The sequence below is a fragment of the Asterias amurensis genome, chromosome 4, assembly GCF_032118995.1.
Source record: "Asterias amurensis chromosome 4, ASM3211899v1".
NCBI lineage: Eukaryota > Metazoa > Echinodermata > Asteroidea > Forcipulatida > Asteriidae > Asterias > Asterias amurensis.
Window position 1 is genome coordinate 6,067,181 of NC_092651.1, and position 23,557 is coordinate 6,090,737.

At 38.5% G+C, this 23,557-nt stretch overlaps 2 protein-coding genes across 3 annotated transcripts in view; one reads left to right on the forward strand and one right to left on the reverse strand.

Moving 5' to 3' along the window:
- LOC139935796 (uncharacterized) overlaps positions 1-23,557 on the forward strand; it is a 144,074-nt gene that overhangs the window by 55,845 nt on the left and 64,672 nt on the right. The gene's annotated exons all lie outside the window — the stretch shown is intronic.
- On the reverse strand, positions 369-23,002 carry LOC139936375 (putative divalent cation/proton antiporter TMEM165). Of its 2 annotated transcripts, XM_071931184.1 has the most exons (8): positions 22,895-23,002; positions 19,723-20,184; positions 18,996-19,266; positions 17,885-18,060; positions 16,143-16,184; positions 11,758-11,940; positions 6,463-6,568; positions 369-4,748 (listed from the first exon to the last, which is right to left on the reverse strand). In XM_071931184.1, exons 2-8 carry the CDS (start codon positions 19,951-19,953, stop codon positions 4,681-4,683), a joined length of 1,077 nt encoding a protein of 358 aa, XP_071787285.1. In that variant the 5' UTR covers positions 19,954-20,184; positions 22,895-23,002; the 3' UTR covers positions 369-4,680. The 2 variants fall into 2 exon arrangements, with proteins under 2 accessions (XP_071787285.1, XP_071787286.1); XM_071931185.1 differs by lacking the exon at positions 16,143-16,184.

The following is a 23,557-nucleotide window of genomic DNA, read 5'->3' on the forward strand; positions in this document are numbered from 1 at the left end:
GTTTCAGGGGACATTCTTTGAGCAAGTTCGGGTGGCGACCATTTGTCAACCACTGGTTAATGTTCCATGGTTACCTATGCATTGAATACATCCTGGGTACCAGGCAAAATCAACCAATGGTCGACTAGTCGACTAAAGTCGACTAAAGTCGACTATAGTGCCTCCCTCGAACTTGCTCTTTGTGACAGGACGGCTTTGAAGACGTGCTTGTCACCTGTTCCTCCTAGCCACTCACTGGCTTAGTATTTTTAAAGCTATTTTGCTTCTTTATGTATCAATTTGTATACTTATATTTTTATGCCAGTATAAAGTCTAATACAACTAAAACATTCAATTGTCATCAGTTTGTAATCAAAATGGTTTATTACATTCAGACAATACAATTTATATCAGAAAGTATTCCTACACAATTTGACTTTGAGTGAAGCAGGTCCATAATCCCAACTCCCAGGAAGCAGACAATTGCTCAATATTGTTGTTTGTGTAATAAACAATTCTGCCACAATGTAAACCTTTTATACTATTAATTTCTGTACAATCGCCATTATATTCAGAAGAGATTTCCCAGTAGAAATGTTAGGGGAAAAAAAGAGTACAAAACAAACAAACCCTATTTTTGTTTCAGATATTACATAGTTGGCAAATGACACATCAGAGGCCAATTTCATAAGCACAAAAATAGCTCGCTTATTTTTCACATGTTACTGGCAATACTTCATGCCATATACATTGCTTGTGACTGGTATTTAGCCGTTGTTTACTTACTTAGGTAATCTGATTTTACTAAGCCAGGATTTTTTTGTTTAAGCAAAATTTAGTACTTAAGCAGCTCTATGAAATTGGGCCCAGAACATGACCTGTGTCTCTGAAGGGAAATGCAAACAGAAAAAAAAGAAAGAAAAAACCCAAACCTGGTTTTGTTTTAGATTTGACATTGTACCTTCTTGAAAGATATTGGAAAATGACAAATCAAAACATGACCTTTATTACTTGAAAGAAGGTGAAATCTTGTAAGTATTTTTTACAAGTACCAGTAAGTCTTTTACAGCTGATTTGGTCTCCGAAGGTAGAAGATAAGAAATACCCCCAGAAACAAAAAAACATTGGTTTTGTTTTAGATATGTACAATGTACATAGTATCTTAACTTGAAAGATTTTGGAAAGTGACACATCAGAACATAACCTTAGTTTGGAAGAAGCTGAAATCTTGTAAACATTTTTTACACAGGCCTTTTGGAGGCCCCTCCTGTCTTTAAAGAATAACTGTACACAATCTAACAGACTTAACTTTCTCATCTCTCAACTGGCTCGTTTTTTATATTTGGCAACCTCTGTTATCTGCTTAATAAATTAGGTAAAAAGCATGCATATTTCATGACCACAGATCATATCTGCAACACTCACATTATTTCAAATCTTTTAATTGATAAAAAAAACTTTACTTTGTGAAAGATAAAGTATCACAAAACACCCTATAACTTCAGAACAAAGAGACATTCAATATATATTTGGTTTGTGGTAACACCATGTGTGTGTCTACTTGCCAGGTAGATTATGTTCTTGCTAACTTGCTATATATTCTACTACCGCGGAGTAGATTTATTAGGTTTCCGGGAGACCTCTCTACCTGGCAAGTAGATACACAAATGGTGTTACCGCAAACCAAATATATATTGATACCTCACTTTGCAATGCCTCAAATCATATAAAGAGACATTCGTTGCATCGGAGAAAAAACCCAGCCATTGACAAAAGATACACACTTTTCATTGTAATTTTTATGAAAATCAAGTTCCTTTCTTTAAGCAAAATTGATAGAGTAAACTTGTAACCTCAAGGAAACACTTTTACAAATAAACCAGAAACTAATTTCCAATAATATTTAGTTTAATGGAGTTTAAACAGCCCCTGGTATTTGCAGTGTGATTGCAAAATGAAAACAATTAAGATATTAATTAATAACAGATAAAAGTAAATGAAATGCCAGCGTCAGAACAAAAGAACAGTGTACTTAATAAGAGTGTAGGTTATGTGCGTGTATCAGCTTTAGAGTACAACATTCACATTCCTGCTTTCCGTTTAAAACAGAAACAAACTTGGAACGGGATACATTGATATTGCATACTGTAGTTGAACTTACTTCAAGACAGTGGACACTATTGGTAATTGTCAAAGACCAGTCTTCTCACTTAGTTTATCTCAACATATACATAAAATAGTCAACCTGTGAAAATTTGAGCTCAATCAGTCGTCGACGTTGTGTGATAATAATGAAAGAAAAAACACCCTTGTCACACGAAGTTGTGTGCTTTCAGATGCTTGATTTCGTGGCCTCAAATTCTAAACTTGAGGTCTTGAAATCAAATTCGTGGAAAATTACTTCTTTCTCAAAAACCACGTCACTTCAGAGGGAGCCGTTTCCCACAATGTTTTATACCATCAACCCCTCTCCATTACTCGATACCAAGTAAGGTTTTATGCTAATAATTATTTTGAGTAATTACCAATAGTGTCCACTGCCTTTAACAACGTGTTACTTTAAAGTTACTCAAAACTCACTAGATTATGAATGTTTTGGCAACCTTCACCAGAATCGAATATATATATATATTTTTGGCTGTTATCAAGACTGATTTTACTGTCATAATTTAACTGTAACTCAGTGTTTGGGATCTGTTTGGCCTGGTTATAAGATGATGGATCTTAAAAAGCGATGGAAGTATGGACGGTTGTCAAAAATATATTTTAACGTTTGCTTGGCCAAATTTCTTTGCAGAATTTTTTTAAATACTTTTTCTTCAACAATTTTGGCAACTTTGGTACAAAAACATTCACATAATAAGATGCACAATGCAAACATTTTTGTACGTGGACGAGAGATAATGTCGGGATCCCAAATATTTCATGACAAGCTTTTGATTGTATACCGCTTATCACTGGCAGTTTTTTTTCACGTGAATCCAATAACTGCATTTATGCAACTTTCTTAAATCTGTAAAAATAGCATTTTATAATTTAAATCAAAATTTTGGGGATAAATCAGCCAATAATCTGACTTAACCTCTTATTGTTACTTCGATGTGAGAAAGAGAATACATTTTACAAAATAGTTTGACGTTTTCTTTTTGCAGACTTGTTAAGCCATACAAAATCTGTTTAGCTACATGTACATGACTCTGACAAAACAGCTAATATGAAAAGAACTGGGCCCAATTTCATGGCTCTGCTTACCGCAAGCACAGAAGCGGCGCTTACAGAAGCAGGGAATTCTGTTCTGTGCTTACAGCAAGCGTATTTCACGGGTTAGCAGCGAATTTTGGCTTCTGCGCGTGCATACTCCAAGTTACTAGGCATTCTAAGCTTACAAGGCTAGCGCAGAAATTGGGCGCTTGCAAGTCAGCGGGGATTCGTGATAGTACGCGCATAATTCGGCGGTAAGCAGAGCCATGAAATTGGGCCCTGCATACTTGTTTCGATGTACCGGTAGTCATATTCACAAGGATGTGTATACACAGTTATTTACTGACAAAAACGATGCCACTTTTCATTATTCTACTTGTGATAATTCAGGCCAGAATTTATGTACATTACTCTGTTATAAAACACTCTTTTAAGGCACAGGACACCTTTGGTAATTGTCAAAGACCAGTCTTCTCACTTGGTGTATCTCAACATATGCATAAAGTAACAAACCTGTGAAAATTTCAGCTCAATTGGTCGCCGAAGTAGCGAGATAACAATGAAAGAAAAACCACCCTTGTCACACGGAGTTGTGTGCTTTCAGATGCTTGATTTTGAGACCTCAAGTTCTAAATCTGAGGTCTTGAAATCAAATTCGTGGAAAATTACTTCTTTTTTTGAAAAGTACTCCACTTCAGAGAGAGCCGTTTCTCACAATGTTTTATACTACCAACCTCTCCCCATTACTCGTTACCAAGTAAAGTTTTGTGCTAATAATTATTTTGAGTAATTACCAATAGTGTCCAGTGCCTTAAGGCCACGTTCGCATTAGATTTTTGGGTCTGGTTAATACTTACCGACATCCCTTAGTTTGAAAAACTAATGTAGGTCACAGGCTACGTCACCATATTTCTGATCAGATAACGGACGCCACGTGACAATATTGTTAAATTACTGGAGTGGGTTGCTCGCATTGGACTTCTTGTCCCTGTTAAGTTAACATCGTTAAGTTAAAGGCAGTGGACACTATTGGTAATTGCTCAAAATAATTATTAACATAAACCCTTTCATAGTAACAAGTAATGGGGAGAGGTTTATGGTGTAAAACATTGTGAGAAACGGCTTCCTCTAAAGTGGAGTAGTTTCTGAGAAAGAAGTAATTTTCTGTGAATTTGATTTCAAGACCTCAGATTTAGAACTTGAGGTCTCGAAATCAAGTATCTGAAAGGTGCAACTTCGACGACCAATCAAGCCCAAGTTTTCGCAGGTTTGTTATTTTATGCATATGTTGAGACACACCAAGTGAGAAGACTGGTCTTTGACAATTACTAAAGGTGTCCAGTGTCTTTCACAACGCTGTGACAGAAAATTACCATCCAGGTAAGTTACCACCTTGGCGCTTGGACTTTGCGGAATAAGTTAACCATTTTAAGTCCAATGCGGACGAGGCTTTTGGCTAAACACTGTACTAACATCCTGTCGAAGAATCATTGAAGACCTTTAATCGTGACTGACAAATAACGCTGACAGGGCAAATACCAAGAAGACCACACCTCCAACAAGAGTAACTGCAGAAGAGAATAAGAAGGAAATCAAAGTTAGTTTTAAATGCTATCCCAGAGATAAAAACACCATCCAGTTTGGACAGGTTTAGAGTATCTGACTAGAAGACACATTATTTGTCGTGGGTTCGAATCCCACCCGTGTAATATGCCTGGGATTTTTTTTTTTCACAGAGCTTGGGTAAGTACTGAGTATACAGTGCTAACACACATCAGTGTATATGGGTAAAAACAAAATGAATATACATTATTTGTTGTAATTGGAAGACATACCTAAGCCAAAAACTAATTACTGAAAAAGAAACAAGCCGTCGATTTCACCGAATTCTTCCTAGTTTAGGATTAATCTTAGGACTTAGGACCAGTTCAGTTCCGTATCCGAAGACGTTAGGACACATTGAACCCGTCTTAAGTTACTCGCCTAACTCGAGATAGGATTAATCCTAGCATTGAAATCGGCTGCAGGGAGTTTAGGTAAGTGTAGTCTATAATCCAGAACTATACCCAAACTATAATAGTAAAATATAGAAGAGTTTGCGGTAACACCATGTAATAACAATCTCTAAATGTAAGAGTTTAATCCAACGGTTCTTTTCAGAACCACCCCGACTCATTTGGAGATTGTTCTGATCAGAGATTGCTCTGATCAGAGCACACTGATCGAAACGTCAAGTTAATCCAACGGTTCTTTTCAGAACCACCCCAACTCATTTAGAGATTGTTATTACATGGTGTAACCGCAAACTCTTCTACATCTTATTTCCACCATGCAAAATTTCAAATCCTACTTATATTAGTAAACAAAGAAATGGGTAAGTGCTAAATGTTTGTAATGGTCAACATGGAGGCAACTATTGCCCCTAGTCTTAGGGTCCTAGTCTATTCCCCAAGGTGTGCCAATTTGCCGGGGTAGACCGAGGGCAGACCATGGTTAAAGCGACCATAAGCCCTTTTCACACTGTATCTCTTATCCCCAAAGAGAGCCTCGAGGAGGCCCAGGTATTTTTTTTACCCTACGATTACCCCAGCGCACTTTCACCCTGTCCTGTTGCACGTTCTAAGAAAACCCAGGGTTTTATCGCTTACCCCTTCTCCGAAGCAGGGGTGGCTATTCCGCGGGGTATGCCCTTTTGCTGGGGTAGACTGGGGGCAGACCATGGGTACAGCGATCATAAGCCCTTTTCACATTGTATCTCTTATCCCCCAAGAGCCGCCAGGAGGCCCAGGTATTTTTTTACCCTACGATTACCCAAGCGCACTTTCACCCTGTCCTGTTGCACATTCTAAGAAAACCCAGGGTTTTATCGCTTACCCCTTCTCCGAAGCAGGGGTGGCTATTCCGCGGGGTATGCCCTTTTGCTGGGGTAGACTGTGGGCAGACCATGGGTACAGCAACCATTAGCCCTTTTTACACTGTATCTCTTATCCTTCGAGAGCCGCGAGGAGGCCCAGGTTTTTTTTTTTTTACCCTATGGTTACCCCATCGCACTTTCACCCTGTTTGTTGCACGTTTCAAGAATACCCAGGGTTTTATCGCTTACATGTACCCCTTCTCCGAAGCAGGGGTGGCTATTCTGCGGAGTATGCCCACATGCTGGGGTAGACCGGGGGCAGACCAAGGGAAAGCGACCATAGTTTGAAAAGGCCGGCCGTTATTTTCCTCCAAGGGCAACCCCAGGGATTAGAGTAATGTGAAAAGGGGTAGAGTGTAAAATCTCACCAGTTCTTGCCGATATCCGTTGAGCTATCATCCTTCCACCTATTACTGCCAGTGCTGTGCATAATGCATGACCTAATATACCTCCAATTGAAACACCAAACACATCCTAAAAGAGTCAAACGGAACAATTTGAAACTCTCTGTCAATTTTTGATAACAATTGTATGCAACAAAATACACAAACTGGTGATAAAAATACCAGGCCTGATACTTCAGGCCTTCAAGGAGGCAACAAAGACTGCCTCCATGCCCCTGGTCATTGCCTTGGTGCCCTTGAAGTGCTACAGTAGAAACCTACAATGTCCTCATTCGGTGCCCTTAACCAAGGAGAAAATGCCTTGGTGCCCTTGCCCTTTCAAAAATGAAGCATACAGGTCTGAAATACACTTCACTGATATAAATTTGATTGTATCCGTCAACAAAAATTGCATTGTTACCATTGTTCTGAAGAAAGCTGTAAAGGGATTATGAAAAGAAATATTTAGATCAGGACGAGGTACATGTAGGAAACTCAAACAGGACCTAATTTTGTAAAGCAGAAAATACTGCTTGACAAATTTGCTTACTAAGCAAAAATTTACTGGGGCACCAGTTACAACAATGTAAACTTATTGTATATTTGGCTGGAAACCTGTTTTTGTTTAAGCAAAACTTTTCTGTGCTTAGCACTTTATAGACTTTTAACTCGGCATACTGGCATTGAATTATTCACTATTGGTTTTAGTAATCAAGCATGTTAAGACTTAGGCCATGTCCGAAACGACGACTTCGGCTACAGCTACGTCTAGATCAGCGCGTCTACCAGTGTTGAAGAATAGGCAGACGCGCGCTATCTAGCCGTAGCTGTAGCCGAAGTCGCCGTTTCGGACACGGCCTTACATAATAAAAAGCCAGACTATGATTTTAGATATCACTTCCAGTAAACTCCGTGAATGACATAATAGCTTGTGCAAATACTCATCAAGTTGAATAACCTGCAATACCCTTTGATCATTGTGCCCTTATCAACAAAAATGTGTTAAGTTAAGGATTTATTTTTGATGAGTTGACAACTTTCCTTGAAGCTAAATTTAAATGCATCTGTGATGCCATTATACCAAACAATCACTTCAAGAAAACATTTATTAAAGACTGGAACCATCACAGGCATCTTATCCGTCACAGACAATTCATAAGACCTTTTAAAGGAGCCGTTATAATCCACCTCTATAAAGTAACTTAAAACTACGGCCATGACGGCGCAGCAAAAGTGACAAAACGCCCGTTAAAGGCAGTGGACGCTATTGGTAATTACTCCAAATATTTTTTTACATAAAAATTTACTTGGTAAAAAGCAATGGAGAGCTGTTGGTAGTTAAAAACATTGTGAGATAAACAGCTCCCTCTGAAGTAATGTAGTTTTCGAGAATGAAGTAATTTTTCATGAATTTGATTTCGAGATTTAGAATTTAGAATTTGAGGTCACGAAATCAAGCATCCGAAAGCGCACAACTTCGTGTGACATGTGTGTTTTTCCTTTCATTGTTATCTTGCAACTTCGACGACCAATTGAGCTCAACGTTTCACTGGTACCATACGTTTGATTTCATTGAAATCTATTGTATTCAGAATAACTAAGAGACCAAACAGTATTATCATTCTGTCTGTGCTTATCTTGATGCTGTAGTAATATGATCTGATGATTGGGGCAACCATTGAGAAGCATGTCTAAAAAGCCAGCCAAGTTTTCAAATTATCTAAAGTGTATTGACATAAATTACAGCAGTAGCAACCTGTGGACTACAATAGCCCCAAAGAACAATGCCTAGTTGTAATGTCTACACGGTTGGGCAAGGTCCTATCTCATACAAGGCACACATAGCCCATACACAAAGCACTTAAAATCAATGCTTGTGAAATTTTGAAAATTAAGAAAGTCGTGGCCGTGGCCGGGGATAAGAGCATCGGACTCAAGCTCTGGTGTTTTTTTTCAGCAGAGTGTGGGTTAGATAGTCGTGACACCTGTGTCCTTAAGCAAGACACTTAACCATTATTGCTGCGTCCTTCGGATGGGACGTAAAGGCGTGTTGTGTAATGAACGTAAAAGACTCTGGTGCACTTATTGTGGATTGATTGGCTGCATATTGCGCCATTAAAACAATAAATGGAGCTATTAAAGGAATAGGGGCCGATTTCACAAAGATCTAAGATTGATCATAACTGCAAACCAATCGTAGTTGCTTAGTAAAGTGTGATGTCACAATACAAATCACTATGGTGATACTGAAAATTTGTCTTGCGATGAACTTTATTGCTTTGTAAAATCGGCCCTAGGTCCCATATTTCAAACGTAGTCCCACATACCTTCCAGGAAAAACTGTATGTTAAAGCGCCAAGAGTGTCACTGAGTAACGGATATGCGGGCTATATAAGTAGCCGATATTATTATTAGATTCAATATCTTATTGTTCCCATAAAATGCATAAATTTTGTGAAATTTATGAAAGTTATTGAACACTTTTCACATGCATGTATGTACTAGTCACGGAGCTCAGGTTTGACATAGCTGTGGCACTAGCAACAAATGTATTTACATAGGCCATGTGTTGAGCAACCTTCAATTTAGTCGAACACAACACGATTTCAATTTCGACCTGCCAATTGTTGTCAATAAAACAAAGGAAACATGTTTTGTCCCACAACATTGAAACTAAATTGAAACCCGGTAGTTTGTATTTGTACATTATACACAACCTGAAGTTTTTAAGTTTTATTAAGGTCTTCAAAAATCAACTAAATTTGAAATTTTGTTTTGGGTTAAAAATGGGAGTTAAAATGATAATGGTATAACAATCCTATTTTGGGGATAATTTGAAAGACCATCAGCCTTCCATCCCTTTAACTATTTAAACACAACAAATATTGTAACATTGTTTAATGATATCAATCAAAACAAATTTTTGTCAAAGTCAATCTCTATTCCGATATCTTAATCATTTTAAATTGAAAGAGACCTTCAAGCTCGTTTAGGAATGCGAACATCAGACTTTGTGCAACAGCAGGCTCATTTAAGCATTCCAAAACAAATGTTGTTCATTTTTATTTTATTTTACATTATAGACAAGTTCATTGTACTACAGGTCATCCATTCGTGTAAGTTTGCTTCAAGATGTTTGTCAAGTACAAAAAGCAAAGTTCGACAAGATTTAATCTCATTAATAGGACATTGACATTTAATGGACCATTGGTAATCAATGTTTCAGGTTATTGACTCATGTTGTTTTGGCAGATGAAGGCACATTTGATTAAAGGCAGTGGACACTATTGGTAATTGTCAAAGACTAGCCTTCACAGTTGGTGTATCTCAACATAAGCATAAAATAACAAACCTGCAAAAGTTTGAGCTTAACCGGTCATCGAACTTGCGAGATAATAATGAAAGAAAAAAACACCCTTGTCACACGAAGTTGTGTGCGTTTAGATAGTTGATTTCGAGACCTCAAGTTCTAAATCTGAGGTCTCGAAATCAAATTCGTGGAAAATTACTTCTTTCTCGAAAACTATGTCACTTCAGAGGGAGCTGTTTCTCACATTGTTTTATACCATCAACCTCTCCCCATTACTCGTCACCAAGTAAGGTTTTATGCCAATAATTATTTTGAGTAATTACCAATAGTGTCTACTGTCTTTAAGAAGCCTTTGTGCTTGAAGGCACTAAGCACTATAGACTGTGCAAGTCTCGCGCAGATTTTAACTTCCGGGACCATTGTGGTCCCAACCTTATGGAGTTTTACGTTGGGGAGATTTTGTTTCGTCCATTACTTTAGTTTAACATAGTTTATAACCATAAAAATGACCTTATTGTTTAAAATATAATACTAATTAACAACATATGTAAAAGTAAAAATAAAGTCAACATAATAACGAAGAAAAACCGATATTTAAACTTGACCTCAGGTCAGGTTATTTGTAAAAAATTAAGAATTGTGCCCATCTCCGAGCACGAAACTTACGCAGACGCTTGTTTTGGTTGCGCGGGGTTGAAAGCCTTTTCATTGGTCGCGTAGGCGTCGGCTTCCTCTTTAAAATGCGTCACGCGTTTATCTAACGCCCTTGCGACCATCGTGCGTCCGCGTATAACCCAGCTTTCCGTAGTTTCACATTTGGGCGTAGATTTACAAAAGGGGTTTCAAAACATTTAAGATCAAACAAACATCCTTGTCCCAGAGTTTTACTTTTGTCTATACATAGACTTTAACCGATAATTGTGTATTTGTTTATAAAGCTAAAACTAATTTAAACAAGCTCTATTTGGTATTTTTGTTGTTCAGATTCGGCATTAAGAAAAAAATTTAAGCGAAGATTTGATTCATAAAAAAATTAAGTTATTCAGTTGTCGTGTTTTCTCGCTCCAGCGTGGGCGAGACTTGCACAGTCTATTGGTAAATACTCCAAATAATTGTAAGCATAAAATTGTACGCGCAATGGAGAGCTGTTGATAGTATAAAACATTGTGAGAAACGGCTCCCTCTGAAGTAACGTAGTTTTTGAGAAATACATCTAAGTGATTTCTCATCATAAAATATTTGAATTGAGTTCTAGACCTCAGCTGCGGTCTCTAATTCAAGCATCTGAAAGCACACAACTATGGCAGAGTTTCAATCAAATTGTTCTAGTCTAAGCTGACTTAAGACTGGTTCATGTTTCCTGCGAATGCAAAAGCGAAGCGAATTTTGATGTCACAAATTCGCAGCAAATAATTTGCATCAGTTGAAACTCCAGCAAAGTATTTCGTGTGAAAACAGGGCTGAGACATCAAAATTCGCTTCGCATTCACAGGAAGTATGAACCAGGCTTTAATAATATCAAAGTCTTATATACATGTAGCACACGTATCTACCAAACAAGGTACTCAAGGAGCTGAGTATATATTTTGTTATACAAAGTTACAGAAAGATAGGTTATTGTGATGAATTCTGAGACCCAATTATGTAGCACCTTATAAGGGTTTACAAGGTGCGGCACATACAGCAGCAACAGCCACGGGGTGAACTCCTTCTTGCTTCGATAAGTGCACTGCGTTCTCTTACATGCGTTACAAACACACGGGACCCACGGATTTACGTCCCATCCAAAGGACGAAGCAATGATTAAGTGTCTTGCTTAAGGACACAAGTGTCACGGCTGGGGATTCAAACCCACACTCTGCTGATCAGAAACACCAGAGTTTGAATTCGGTGCTCTTAACCGCTCGGCCGCAACACTTTACAGTCTTTAGTCTTAAATAACAATTGTAACCATTAGTAAATGAACATACCTCTCTTGCTGCCAGAATGATTGTAGTTATCTGTGATCGATCTCCCCACTCCGCCAAAAACGTCAAGCTGAAAGCTTGGAGAAATATCGGTGAAAATATACCAAATATTTTGCGTTGTTTGCCTCCTCTAACGATACCCGATTCTGGGTCTTGTGTAACTGTTGCCATGGCAGCCTTTTCCATCTGGAAGAGTTAAATGATACCAAAATAAAGGAAAGAAGAAATGTAAAAAAAAAGAAACAAGAGAGAATTGGTACAGTAAGCACAGGGAAAAAAATTCTTCTAACAGGCCCACTGATTCCTTGCTTCTGATTTCATTACAAAGTATTTCTTTAAATGTTTTGAGGTTTCAAGATGAGCATTTTGATTTTTTTTTTAACCTGGGGCTTATTTCATGGCTCTGCTTACCATGCTTTATAAGCAAAGAATTGGCACTTGCGAAAGCAGGGAATTCCACGCTCATGTCAAGTGTTTTTCACGGGCTAGCTGGGAATTTTCGCCTGTGAGCTGCGTACTCTATGTTACTAGGCATTCTACGCTTACACAGCTGGCGCAGAAATTCAGCCCTTGCATGTAAGCAGGGAATGTTGATTGTAAGCAAAGAATCCAGCAGTAAGCACAGCAATGAAATTGGACACTCGACTCAAACCTCGGGTACATATTCAATAATCTATTTCGTTTCTGTTTAAGTTGATTGGCTTTATCATGAGGAATGATCAATGCTCGATTTATTGCTTGTCTGTGGATGTTATTTATGAAATATGGCCCTAGATTGAAATATGATGTATGTACATGTGTGTGCACCTGTATTAATGTGTTTAAATGCATGATGTTATGGTGTACCTGTACCATTCATGTGAATCAGTGTTGTAAAACTTGGTCTTGGCTTGGACAACTTCCTCTTGCGTTTTAACTATGTTCTCAAGTCAGGACGTTTTGTTCCGTCTATAATGCAACTTTTGTAAAACACTGGTTATAAACACTGGTCATTATCAAAGGTTTATACACCCCCACGTGACGCGCTCTCCACCAATAGGTGAAACAGTCTGAGGTATTTATGAATGTGTAACAAATTTTGTTCAGGTATGTTTCAAGATTATTTATTGATGACAGACGAGAGTGCAGGCATGTGATATCACAACAAGAAGATGATGTAGAAATATCAAATGTAAGCCATGTACACAAACCATGTAAGTAGTAACTATAATTATAACACACCTCTTGCTTGTTCTGTATTCTGGTTGGCTGAAACACGGTCAGAGCGGGCACTAGTCTTTGCAAATAGTGCCCGCGGTAACAGCGCCCTCTCTTGACTTGAACCGTGAACAACAACTACAAAACTCCTTTTTCTGTTCTTATTTGACATTTAAAACCAAGCTGTGTTATAAAACACATATTGACTGGCATAATTTGGTAACTATTGTACGTCTATTCCCCTCGGGTCTGTGAGTGACCAGAAGAGGGGCCTATGTCACTCAAAGTCCCTCGTGGGAATAGACGTATACTAGTTACCTCCCTGCCAGTCAATATGAGTATACTAGTAATCAGCCATGTAATACATGTAAGTAACTAAATACACACAAGCCATGAAAGAATTAACTAATTAACTATACTTTTCATAAGCCATGTAAGTTTTTACCCCAAGGTTTCCCCGGCGCACTTTCACACTGTCCCTATTCCATGGGGTTCCAGCTGCACATTTTAAGAATACCCTACTCCAGTACAGAGGTTGCTATTCCCCGGGGTATGCCCATTTACCGGGGTAGATCAGGGGTAAAGCGGTCAAAGTGTGAAAGGGGTTATTCTCTTGGGTTGCCCCCGGGGATTAGAGTCTAGTGTTAACTGGGCTTTTATAAACCATTGGTATCTTCAAATATTCTCTGAATTCGCAAATCCTTCATTTGGTGTTCAGTTAAGATTTAAATGTGTAGGCCCAGTTCATACTTCATGTGAATGTGAATGCAATACGAACTTTGACGCCACAAATTCGTAGCCAATAACTCGCAAAAATCAGTTGAAATGTACTCAACTCCTACAAAACATTCGCTGCGTAAAATAGCCCGCTGACGTCAAAATTCGCGTAACATTTGTATTCTCAGGAAGTATGATGAACTGGGCTTTAGTACATGTATGTCTCCAGTTTGAAAAATTCAATCACACATGCCATCCTTCAAACAAAGAAGAAGAAGAACCTAACTTGACGTATAACAAACAGATCAAATTCTAATTTCACGAGGCTACTACTGCATATTTGCAAGCAAATACACATACTATGAAAGCACACTGGAGTCTTTGGTATACAAATCACGTCACTGTGATCCATGCTGACCACACTTTGAACTGTGCACAAGGCAGAGTAAGATAGTATAAACATTGTCTGTCAGAAAATATCTTAAGTACAAATAGATGAGATAACAGTAACATGATATGAATACATAGGGGGTTATGAAAGGGAACTACAGTGGATAATAACCCCAAGTTGACCTCCTAAAAATAACTATACTCCAGCCTTGAAAAACACCCATGGCACCCACAGCAATTGCCAGGGTACCCTTAGCCTTTTGTCACAGGCTTTCGTGGCTTGGACAGCTTCGTAGAGAGCCGCAGTCCCAAGCGCCTGGAACGAGAGACCACACACGCAAGTGGCGAAGCCACGAGGACCTTTTCCAACTTGTTTTTGCAATTTTATTGATGAATTATTCATAGAGTATGAATAGGCATAAATGTATGCTGACCTGCTGACCCCCGTCGATTCTGATTGGTTTGGACTTTTGGGTAGCAAAAGTCGAGAAAAGAAACACATTAGAAACCGTAAACAAGTTGGCTTCGCCACCTCGCATGTGTGGTCTCCCGTTCCAGTCGCTTGGGACCAACCGCGGCTCTACAAAGCTGTCCAGGTCACGAAGGCCTTGACAAAAGGCTAGGGTACCCTGTGCTTTTGCTGTGGTGCCCCCAGCAAGGTTCCAATACAAACTTACATATTCCCCCATAGAAGTCCCCCTTACTAGAGGGAAATTGATGCGCCCCTTCAAGAGCGAAGTTCAAGACATGCCCCCTTCTAACATGTCTAAGCTATCATTACTGTACTCACTTTTGCTGTTCTGCAAAACTCCCTTTTTTTTTTAAACTTATTTTTTGATATATTTTTATCTGTATTTATATTCTTCTTATTCCTTTATTTAAATATTTTTTGGGGTGGGCTTTAATTGCAACGTATATGATTTATGAGTGTATAAATTGCTCTCATTTAAAAGCGCAGAACACTGAAATGTGATTTTACATCACAAATGTTGTGTAATGTTTACAATAAAATACAGCATTTCAAAGCCACTATGAATATGGACCGAGTCGCACACGAACTCTCTCTAAAGTTCAAGTATGTGTTCTGGTTTGCGTATGTGTTCTGGTTTGTTTCAATGCTTAGTCTTGGTGCAGGATGTTGTTACTCATTATCAAGATCAACTATTGCGATCCTCTGCTCCACTTCTCCAAGCCGTGCGCACATTACTATAGAATGATAGCGGGCGCTGTTGGAAAACTTCAAGATCACCACACCACACCACACCACAATCTTGCTGGCGGGATTGCAGCTTACAGAAACACCCTCTATCAGTGGAATAGTCGGGGCGTGTGTAGCGTTGAGTGTATGGGGCCTATGATATTACCTTTGAAGTTAACCAACTCAACAAGAACGTCTTGCACCAAGACTACTCAATGCTAAGATTCATGTTTCAGATTGCATGGTAATATGAATTGGGATGTGATTAGGCCTAGATATGGATATGGTCAACCTCGTTCCCAGGGGTGATCGATCTCGCCGCGCCATTTTTTCCCAGCATGCCTTGCTCGATCATAACCCCTGGAAGTGTGACATTAAAATATCCAAATATATTGGACTATTACCATTTTGATATGTTCCAGGGGCATTAGTCGCACACGGGCTTGATGCGCTGTGTGGGAAGTCATAAACTCAGTCCGGCGGTCAGTGTTGCGTGTCAAAAATAGTGAATACGTACATCTTTATACCTACACGTTTCGGCTTATAGAGCTTTTTGAAGACGCACGGCGTTTCATATTTTGCGCAGATATGATAGCCAATCAAAGACACGGATCGGAGTTTCCCTCCCAGGGGTTAGAGACCTACGTAGAGCTAGCGGGTGATACGACGCGCTGCCCATAGTAGCGAGGTTGGGATATGGTTAATGCTTACTGCTGTGGATTGGTGGAGAACATGAAGCTGCTCATGCATACCTACATGTATGCGTAACAGTGAAGTTCATGTATGCACTGTAACATGTGGGATAGCTTCTTGAATGAACTGAACTGATTACATGTACATGACATGTGCATTTTTGAATTGAGATGCACTCTTTTGATTTACTCACATCAGTCTGTGAATCTGACTCAACGCTTCCATTTTCAAGTTTCTGTAAAAGCAATAAAATACTACTGTCCACAAAAAAACAACAATCATCAAGTACCAATAACTGGTCTGTAGCTTAGGCCTCCTCCATCGTTGAAACTGTTTACTGGTTGGACATTATTATCTGAACGTAAAATTGATTTTTGGACACGTAATGCTTTGAACATTTGTATCCTGACCACATATTTTGAGATTACAATTTATTCATTAGGAAAAGTTCATTCCTTTTTTCATTTCCGATAAATTTGAATTTTGCAAAAAGTTCATTCACTTTTTTCACTTCCCAAAAAGTTTTATTTCCCAAAACATGTAATGCTTTGTACATGTGTAACCTTATTGCATATTCTGGAATAACAAAACTTAAATTGTGGCTTTAAATGCTTTGTTCATTTGTACCTGATTGCATATTTTGACATTACAATTTTTCACTTCCCAAAACATGTACTGCTTTTGTACATTTGCAACCTTATTGCATATTCCGTTTTTCATTCCGTTTTTTCATAATTTCCCAAATTTAAATTTTTGCTTTAAATGCTTAATTCATTTGTAACTGATTGCATATTTTGACATTTGCAATTTTTCTATTTCTATTAATTCCATTTTTCAAAACCATCTTCACTGTATATTTCCAAGGCATACCTTGGTTTAGGTTTCTCTAAAACCGAATAAAAGTGAAACAGTGACATGTGCACAGTGTTCTTTTTATCATAAACAAATATACATGAATGTTTCCAAGTCTCACAGTGCATTCTCAACTAAAAGTGCACATGTATGTACATGTATAATAATAATAGTGGCTTCTTATATAGCGCACATATCCATGACTCATCAGTGACGTACAAAGCGCTTTATACAGTTTTTTTCCTGCGAGGTTTGTGGGACTACGTTTGAATTGTGAGCCCTACTCCGTTTACATAGCACCATGTTATGTTTTACAAGGTGCTGTGGCGCAGTTTGCTGCCAATCAAACCAGGAACACTGGGGTGAACCTCTTCTCTTTTCGATAAGTGCACTGGGGTCTTTTACATTCAATACACAAAACACGGGACCAATGGCTTTACGTCCCATCTGATGGACGAAGCAATGGTTAAAGGCAGTGGACACTATTGGTAATTACTCCAAATAATTTTGTGCATAAAAACTTACTTGGTAACAAGCAATGGGGAGCTGTTGATAGTATAAAACATTGTGAGAAAACGGCTCCCTCTGAAGTAACGTAGTTTTTGAGAAAGAAGTATAGTTTTCCACTACTTTGATCTCGAGACCTCAGATTTAGAACTTGAGGTCCCGAAATCAAGCATCTAAAGCACACAACCTCGTGTGACAAAGGTATTTTTTCTTCCATTATTATCTCGCAACTTCGACAACCAATTGAGCTGAAATTTTCACGTTTGTTATTTTATGCATATGATGAGATACACCAAGTGAGAAGACTGGTCTTTGTCAATAACCATGTGTGTCCAGTGTCTGTGTGTCCAGTGTCTTTAAGTGTCTTGCTTATGGACACAGGTGTCATGACTGGGTCTCGAACCCACACTCTGATCAGAAACAACAGAGTTTGAATCCGGTGTTAATAACCGCTAGGCCATGACACGCCACATGCAGAGGTTCTTTTAATTTCCACATAAACTAAAATAAAGAGTATCCTTTGTGCTCGAAATACACAAATGCAAAAAAATCAGAGAAAAGGTATGAATACTGTACCTCTTCGTCTCTTCTTTTAAGATCTGCTTGAACCTCTTCCAATTCTTCTTGTCCCTCATCAGCTGACATATACCATCCCTCACGCAACATCCGAAGACCAAAGAGTGCAAATAGAAATGTTGATGCGTAGTACGTAAACCAACGGGGGATAACTGTAGTCGCATAGCCAAGAAGAGCTGCATATAAAACACATTAAATGTTATATTCATAAATACCCATGACAGTATTGGTATTCCTATTGGTGGAGAGCGTGTCACGTGGAGGTGTTTAAACGGTTGATAAAGACACAGCTAAAGCTGTTTAGACCGGCTGGCTTTGGGTGTTTGATGCGCAAGCTCATATATACAAAACCTGATGCATACAAACACTTGTAAAAACATTTTCAAAATTTACAAACTTCGCAAAAAGACAGATTGTCACAGTCTAGAAATTATTTTGCCTTTGACAGTTTTAACATTTATGAAGAATGGGATTAGAAGAGTAGTGACTCATTCTTAAATGGCCATTTAAAACCAATGGCCAAGACCATGCCAGTTTTAAACAGCCTTTTTAAGAACTCATCGCCACACTTTTATTCCCTTATTTAAGTCTTTAATTTTTATTTAATGAATGTACATTTTGTGGTGCCTGGTTTTTTTCTTTAGTCCCCTCTTCTATTAATAATCCAGCTGTCACACTCAAACAAGTTAAGCAAACTTTACAGACCTACTTATCTTACTATTCCTAAGCTTGTATTGCGAAGGCGCTGATTAAGCATACTACAGGCTGCTCCGATTACCTAACAACAAACTGTATTGCATAATTTGACACTTCACAAAGTAAATATGACACAATGGCCTGGGAAATGTAAGAGTGATCGGCAACTTAACGCATGTTATCATTTTCTGATAACTAGTCCACTCTACACTGTGCTATGAAACCCGCTATTGGTAACCGGCTATTGGTAACCAGCGATGCGACCATGCCCAGTAGGCTGGTTCCAAATAGTCAAATAGCGTAGACCACTTAGTCAAACTATGGTAAACGATAGTCCTTGCGCCAACTTGGCCATATATGTCAGGGTTAAACAAAAACTGAAAACTTCAAAATTTTAAAATCTGTTCTGACTTACTAGATAAGACGGTCATGACAGCCAGAGCTCCTAGCGCACCAACAAACACAGTAAGACGTGCATGCCTCATAGCCATAATAGCAGCAATAAAGAAGGTCTTGTCCCCAAGCTCACTGACAATAATCACTGATAGAGATGCAACAAATGCGTGGACGAAGCCGAGGTTGACCTGACCATCGATGGGTTCAGCCAATGGTATCTGGTTAACGTTGTGTTGTTGTTTAACTTCATCTTGCTGTTTGTCTTCTTCGATGAAAGGTTGTTGCTCTTTCTGGGAAAGAATCACAGATACAATAATGTAGACAGGCTCTTTTTATTGTCCTCATATAAGTAGTTAAATCATTCATAGTGTTAACTTTGAAGAGTGTTCCATAAAAGAACGAATCTGGGGTGTCGTGGCCGAGTGGATAAGAACACCAAACTCAAGCTCTGATGCTTCTGTTCAGCAGAGTGTGGGTTCGAATCCCGGTCGTGACACTTGTGTCCCTGAGCAAGACACTTCACTATAATTGCTTCTCTCCACCCAAGGGTAAATGGGTACCTGTAAGGGCAGAGATGGTTCTTGTGATTGGTTTAGCTAAGTAGCGCATTGCGCACAGGCTGTATACTCCCCAGGGAGCTGAGATGGTTTGAGACACCCCTCGGGCTTGAAAAGAGATATATAAAAACGATCTATTATGTAAAATAAGTGGTATTTTTCTTGTAAATTATAGTCATCTGTACATACCTGTTCATCAACTGGTGCCTTTACAGCCTCATCACTATCACTAATAGCCGGTTTCTTATTCTCTGAATCATCTCCTTTCTCATTATGCTGTAGAACAAACCTCTGTACATGATGAGCTTCTCTGTGTTCAACATCACCGTGCACTTTGCAAATGAGCAGACAAAGTACAACTACCAACGTACAGGAAGTTGCTATTGCACCACTCCTAGGCATGTTCAGTGTTAATTGCATGATGGATGGATAACCCTATAAATCTCTTTACAAATTGTACCGATCACCACTTAGTTCATAAGTTTTCAAGACCTTAGAAGACCCAGTAGGTATAGTATGGCAGACCTGCTGGATAGTTTGTAGTCCCAAGATACTGTATGCGTGTCTTGTTCTCATGGGATTGGAGATTGTCTGATGATGTCTACAGTTTGATGGACCATTGCTTCAGAATATTTCTCCTCATTTGACTTTCTGAAATAAATCATTGAAAAGACAGTTGCTTGGTTAACATTAGGGATGAGTTCAGTACAGTGTTAAGGGGGTTTGGATACTTTTTGTACAACACAAAACATAAACGTTCACAGATTTACATTTAAAGGCAGTGTACACGTTTGGTTATGGTCAAAGACCAGTGTCCTCACTCAGTATATCCCAACATAAGCATAAAATAACAAGCCTGTGAAAATTTGGGCTCAATTGGTCATCGAAGTTGCGAGAAAATGATGAAAGAAAAACCACCCTTGTCGGACGAATTTGTGTGCTTTTCAGACAGGAATAAAAGACTTCTAGCTAGAAGTCTTTTATTATTTGAGTGAGAAATTACCTCTTTCTCAAAAACTATGTTACTTCAGAGGGAGTCGTTTCCCACAATGTTTTATACTACCAACAGCTCTCCAATGCTCGTCACCAAGTCAGTTTTTAATTTAATGTTGTTTTGAGTAATTACCAAACGTGACCTTCCTTTTAAAGGGTTTTGAAATTTTTTGTATTGGACACAAAGCACAAACATCCCTAGCTTTAGTTTTAAAGGGTCTGGGTACTTTTTTTTAGACAGTTGACACAAAACACAAACGTCATTAAAGTTACACGGTTGGAAGATAATGATGATATAGAAAAATACAACTTGTTGAGGTGCTGTAGTTTTCAAGAAATGAGTTAAACAATTTCATGGTATAATTTTCGTCTCAGTTAGACAAAAACTGTTTTAGCTTATACAACATTTCACAACTCTCCTGAAAACATTGCTCCATGATTTTCCTTTTATTCTTCTCTCCAAACATTAATTACTAATGAATCTGAAATTTCTACGGGTAAATCGCTTTATCTTTAAACCTTATAACTTTAATGAAAAAAGTATCACAATACATCTTCATTCACAGTGAGTAGGGGTTCATGTCATGGCCAAAAACTTGATCTACAAAAGGTATTAAAACCCTTCAAACTCTCCTGATCCTGTTAAATTAAATATTTACTCAAAATGTGGTTAGTTTTTCAGTTGACTTTTTATATGATAAGTAGATTATTATCTCAACTTGCAATATGAAGATAAACATGTTGGTTGATTGTATTCTCATCAGTTGTGTGCATAGCGCATTCATTAAGCCAAATATACAATCAGTGCATTGCTTCCAAATTGATTGACCCAAATAATTTTTGACAATAATGAAACTGAGAATTGGTTCTAATTCTTGTCATTATAAGAGCAACTATAAATATGAAAGGTAAACTTGCGGGTACAACCATGTGTAAAATCTCTTTTGAGGTAGTGTTGGCTCTGAAAATAGCCGGTTTGGTGTTGGTGTTTCGAAACAGTATACTCTGCTCGTCTTCAAGATAAATGTTATGAAATGTCATTAAGCTGATTAAAGAATCAATGAACTTTGTTGTTATGCTCAGTTAGTTGCAATAACGTAACCCTCCTGCCGACGGCGGAGCCGCCCACCGTCGGCAGGAGGGTTACGTTAACGCAACTATTTTATGCTCAGTATGTTAATTTTCAATCAAGGCTCTTGAAAGAATATTTATAACAAACAACATGTTAATTTTCAATCAAGGATTCTCTGTAGATCTATAGCAAGCACAAATCTCAACCACATTATTGTGGGCATGCTTGCATGCAAAATATTTCATGAAATACATACAATCTAACAAGTATAGATTAGAAAGGAAAGCCTGGTTCATATTGGATGCCTTCATATTTCCTGCGAATGTGATACAAATTTTGACGTCACAAATTCACAATAAAGAATTCACAACAGCTGAACCATGTTAAACATTCGCTGCAAAAAACAAGCCATGTGACTTCAAAATTCCCTCTAGGCTTTGGTGGGCTTTACCCGCCTTTGCATTGGCATTTGCAGGAAGTGTGGACCTGGCTTTACAATACAAGAGAGAGAGAGAGATGTCATTGCGTTGTCATGTCCGTGTGTCAGTTACCACTTTAAAGTTATTCCCAAAAATGTTATTGTAGTTTTTTGCCTGTTTCTTTGTTTGAATCATCTTCCCATCAAGGGAACTCGGCAAACTCCTACAAGGGATATAAACACCAAGCTGGCAACATCCAATCTCTCGCATTGGTTTAACGTCTATGAACAGATTATGAATTACACAAATCAATGACAATATTTATTCTAGTCATTGTGAAATCAGCGGTTACTTGTTGCCCAGGCCAAGGAACAATTCTTAACCCATGCCAGCCAGCAATGGTTTATTCAGCAAACTCAGTCAGGCGGTAACTGCAACAATGCAATGGAACAAAAATGAGTGAAAAAGTGGTGGCGCCATACGGAAAGTTATCCAATTGTTGCAATAAACCTTACTGGATCTCCAAACACAAGGAATACATGAACGAAGCTTCAGCCCCCCCCCCCCCCCCATTTATCAGCTTATCAGGTATAATAATATGAACATATTTTGTAAACAATTTTCCGCAAAGGTAAGGGCCTAACTAAGGGTGACGCGTGGACTTCGTTGCGTTCTTCTGGCTGGCTGGGGTGGCTGTCCATGACGAACCGGTCAGTGACTTACTGTTGCGCGCCGGCCGGCTGTGTGACTGTGACTTTGCCGTCCAAAAAGGTGCCACTTGCAGTCAAATGTGGAATTTGTTCTAAAGGTTTGACTACGTGAATGTAGGTCATAAATCTGTCACCTTGAAACACTTATTCTAACTAAAATATCTTACCGAGAAATTCTTTATTTAGACAGATCTTGAGGCCAATCAGTCAACTGTCGTCAGCGAAGCGGATCTCAAATTACATCGATGAGTTGGGGTTTAGACAGGTACCCAAAATCAAACTTTCAGGAATGCTTACTGGAAGGAGTCTGGATATTTGACTCAAAACAGATCGTGATATTTTTTTCACGTTTTTTTTATGTTGAGGGCGCTATATTAAAAGTCGCAACCAAGTAACTTTTTTATTCAAATAAATGTTTTTGTCAGCATGGCGGTAGAAATCTACATGGTTTTATCGGGTCACCTAGGTCAATTTTCTCGTTTTAATAAAACAAAATTATTCCTACTATTGACGAGTTAATCGCGATGATGATTTGTTAGTGTGAAAAAAGACGCAAAACGAAACCCCAGTGTTTTATACACTGTCATTTTCGACAAAAAGGCGACACATTTTTTCTAAACATAAAATGCAATTTCAAGCTTGACATTTCTTTTATGTAGTTTTTACGTGTGTTTTCAACTAACAGAAAAAAATACACTTGAAAAAAAGGGTTGTGTGTGCTGTGGTGTGCTCACCCCCTGCCTATCTCAGTGTGTAAACAGGCCAGCCTACTGTTTAGCACATGGTAATTTTGGCACATTTGATTTGTGACTTTGCCTCATTGTCATTCA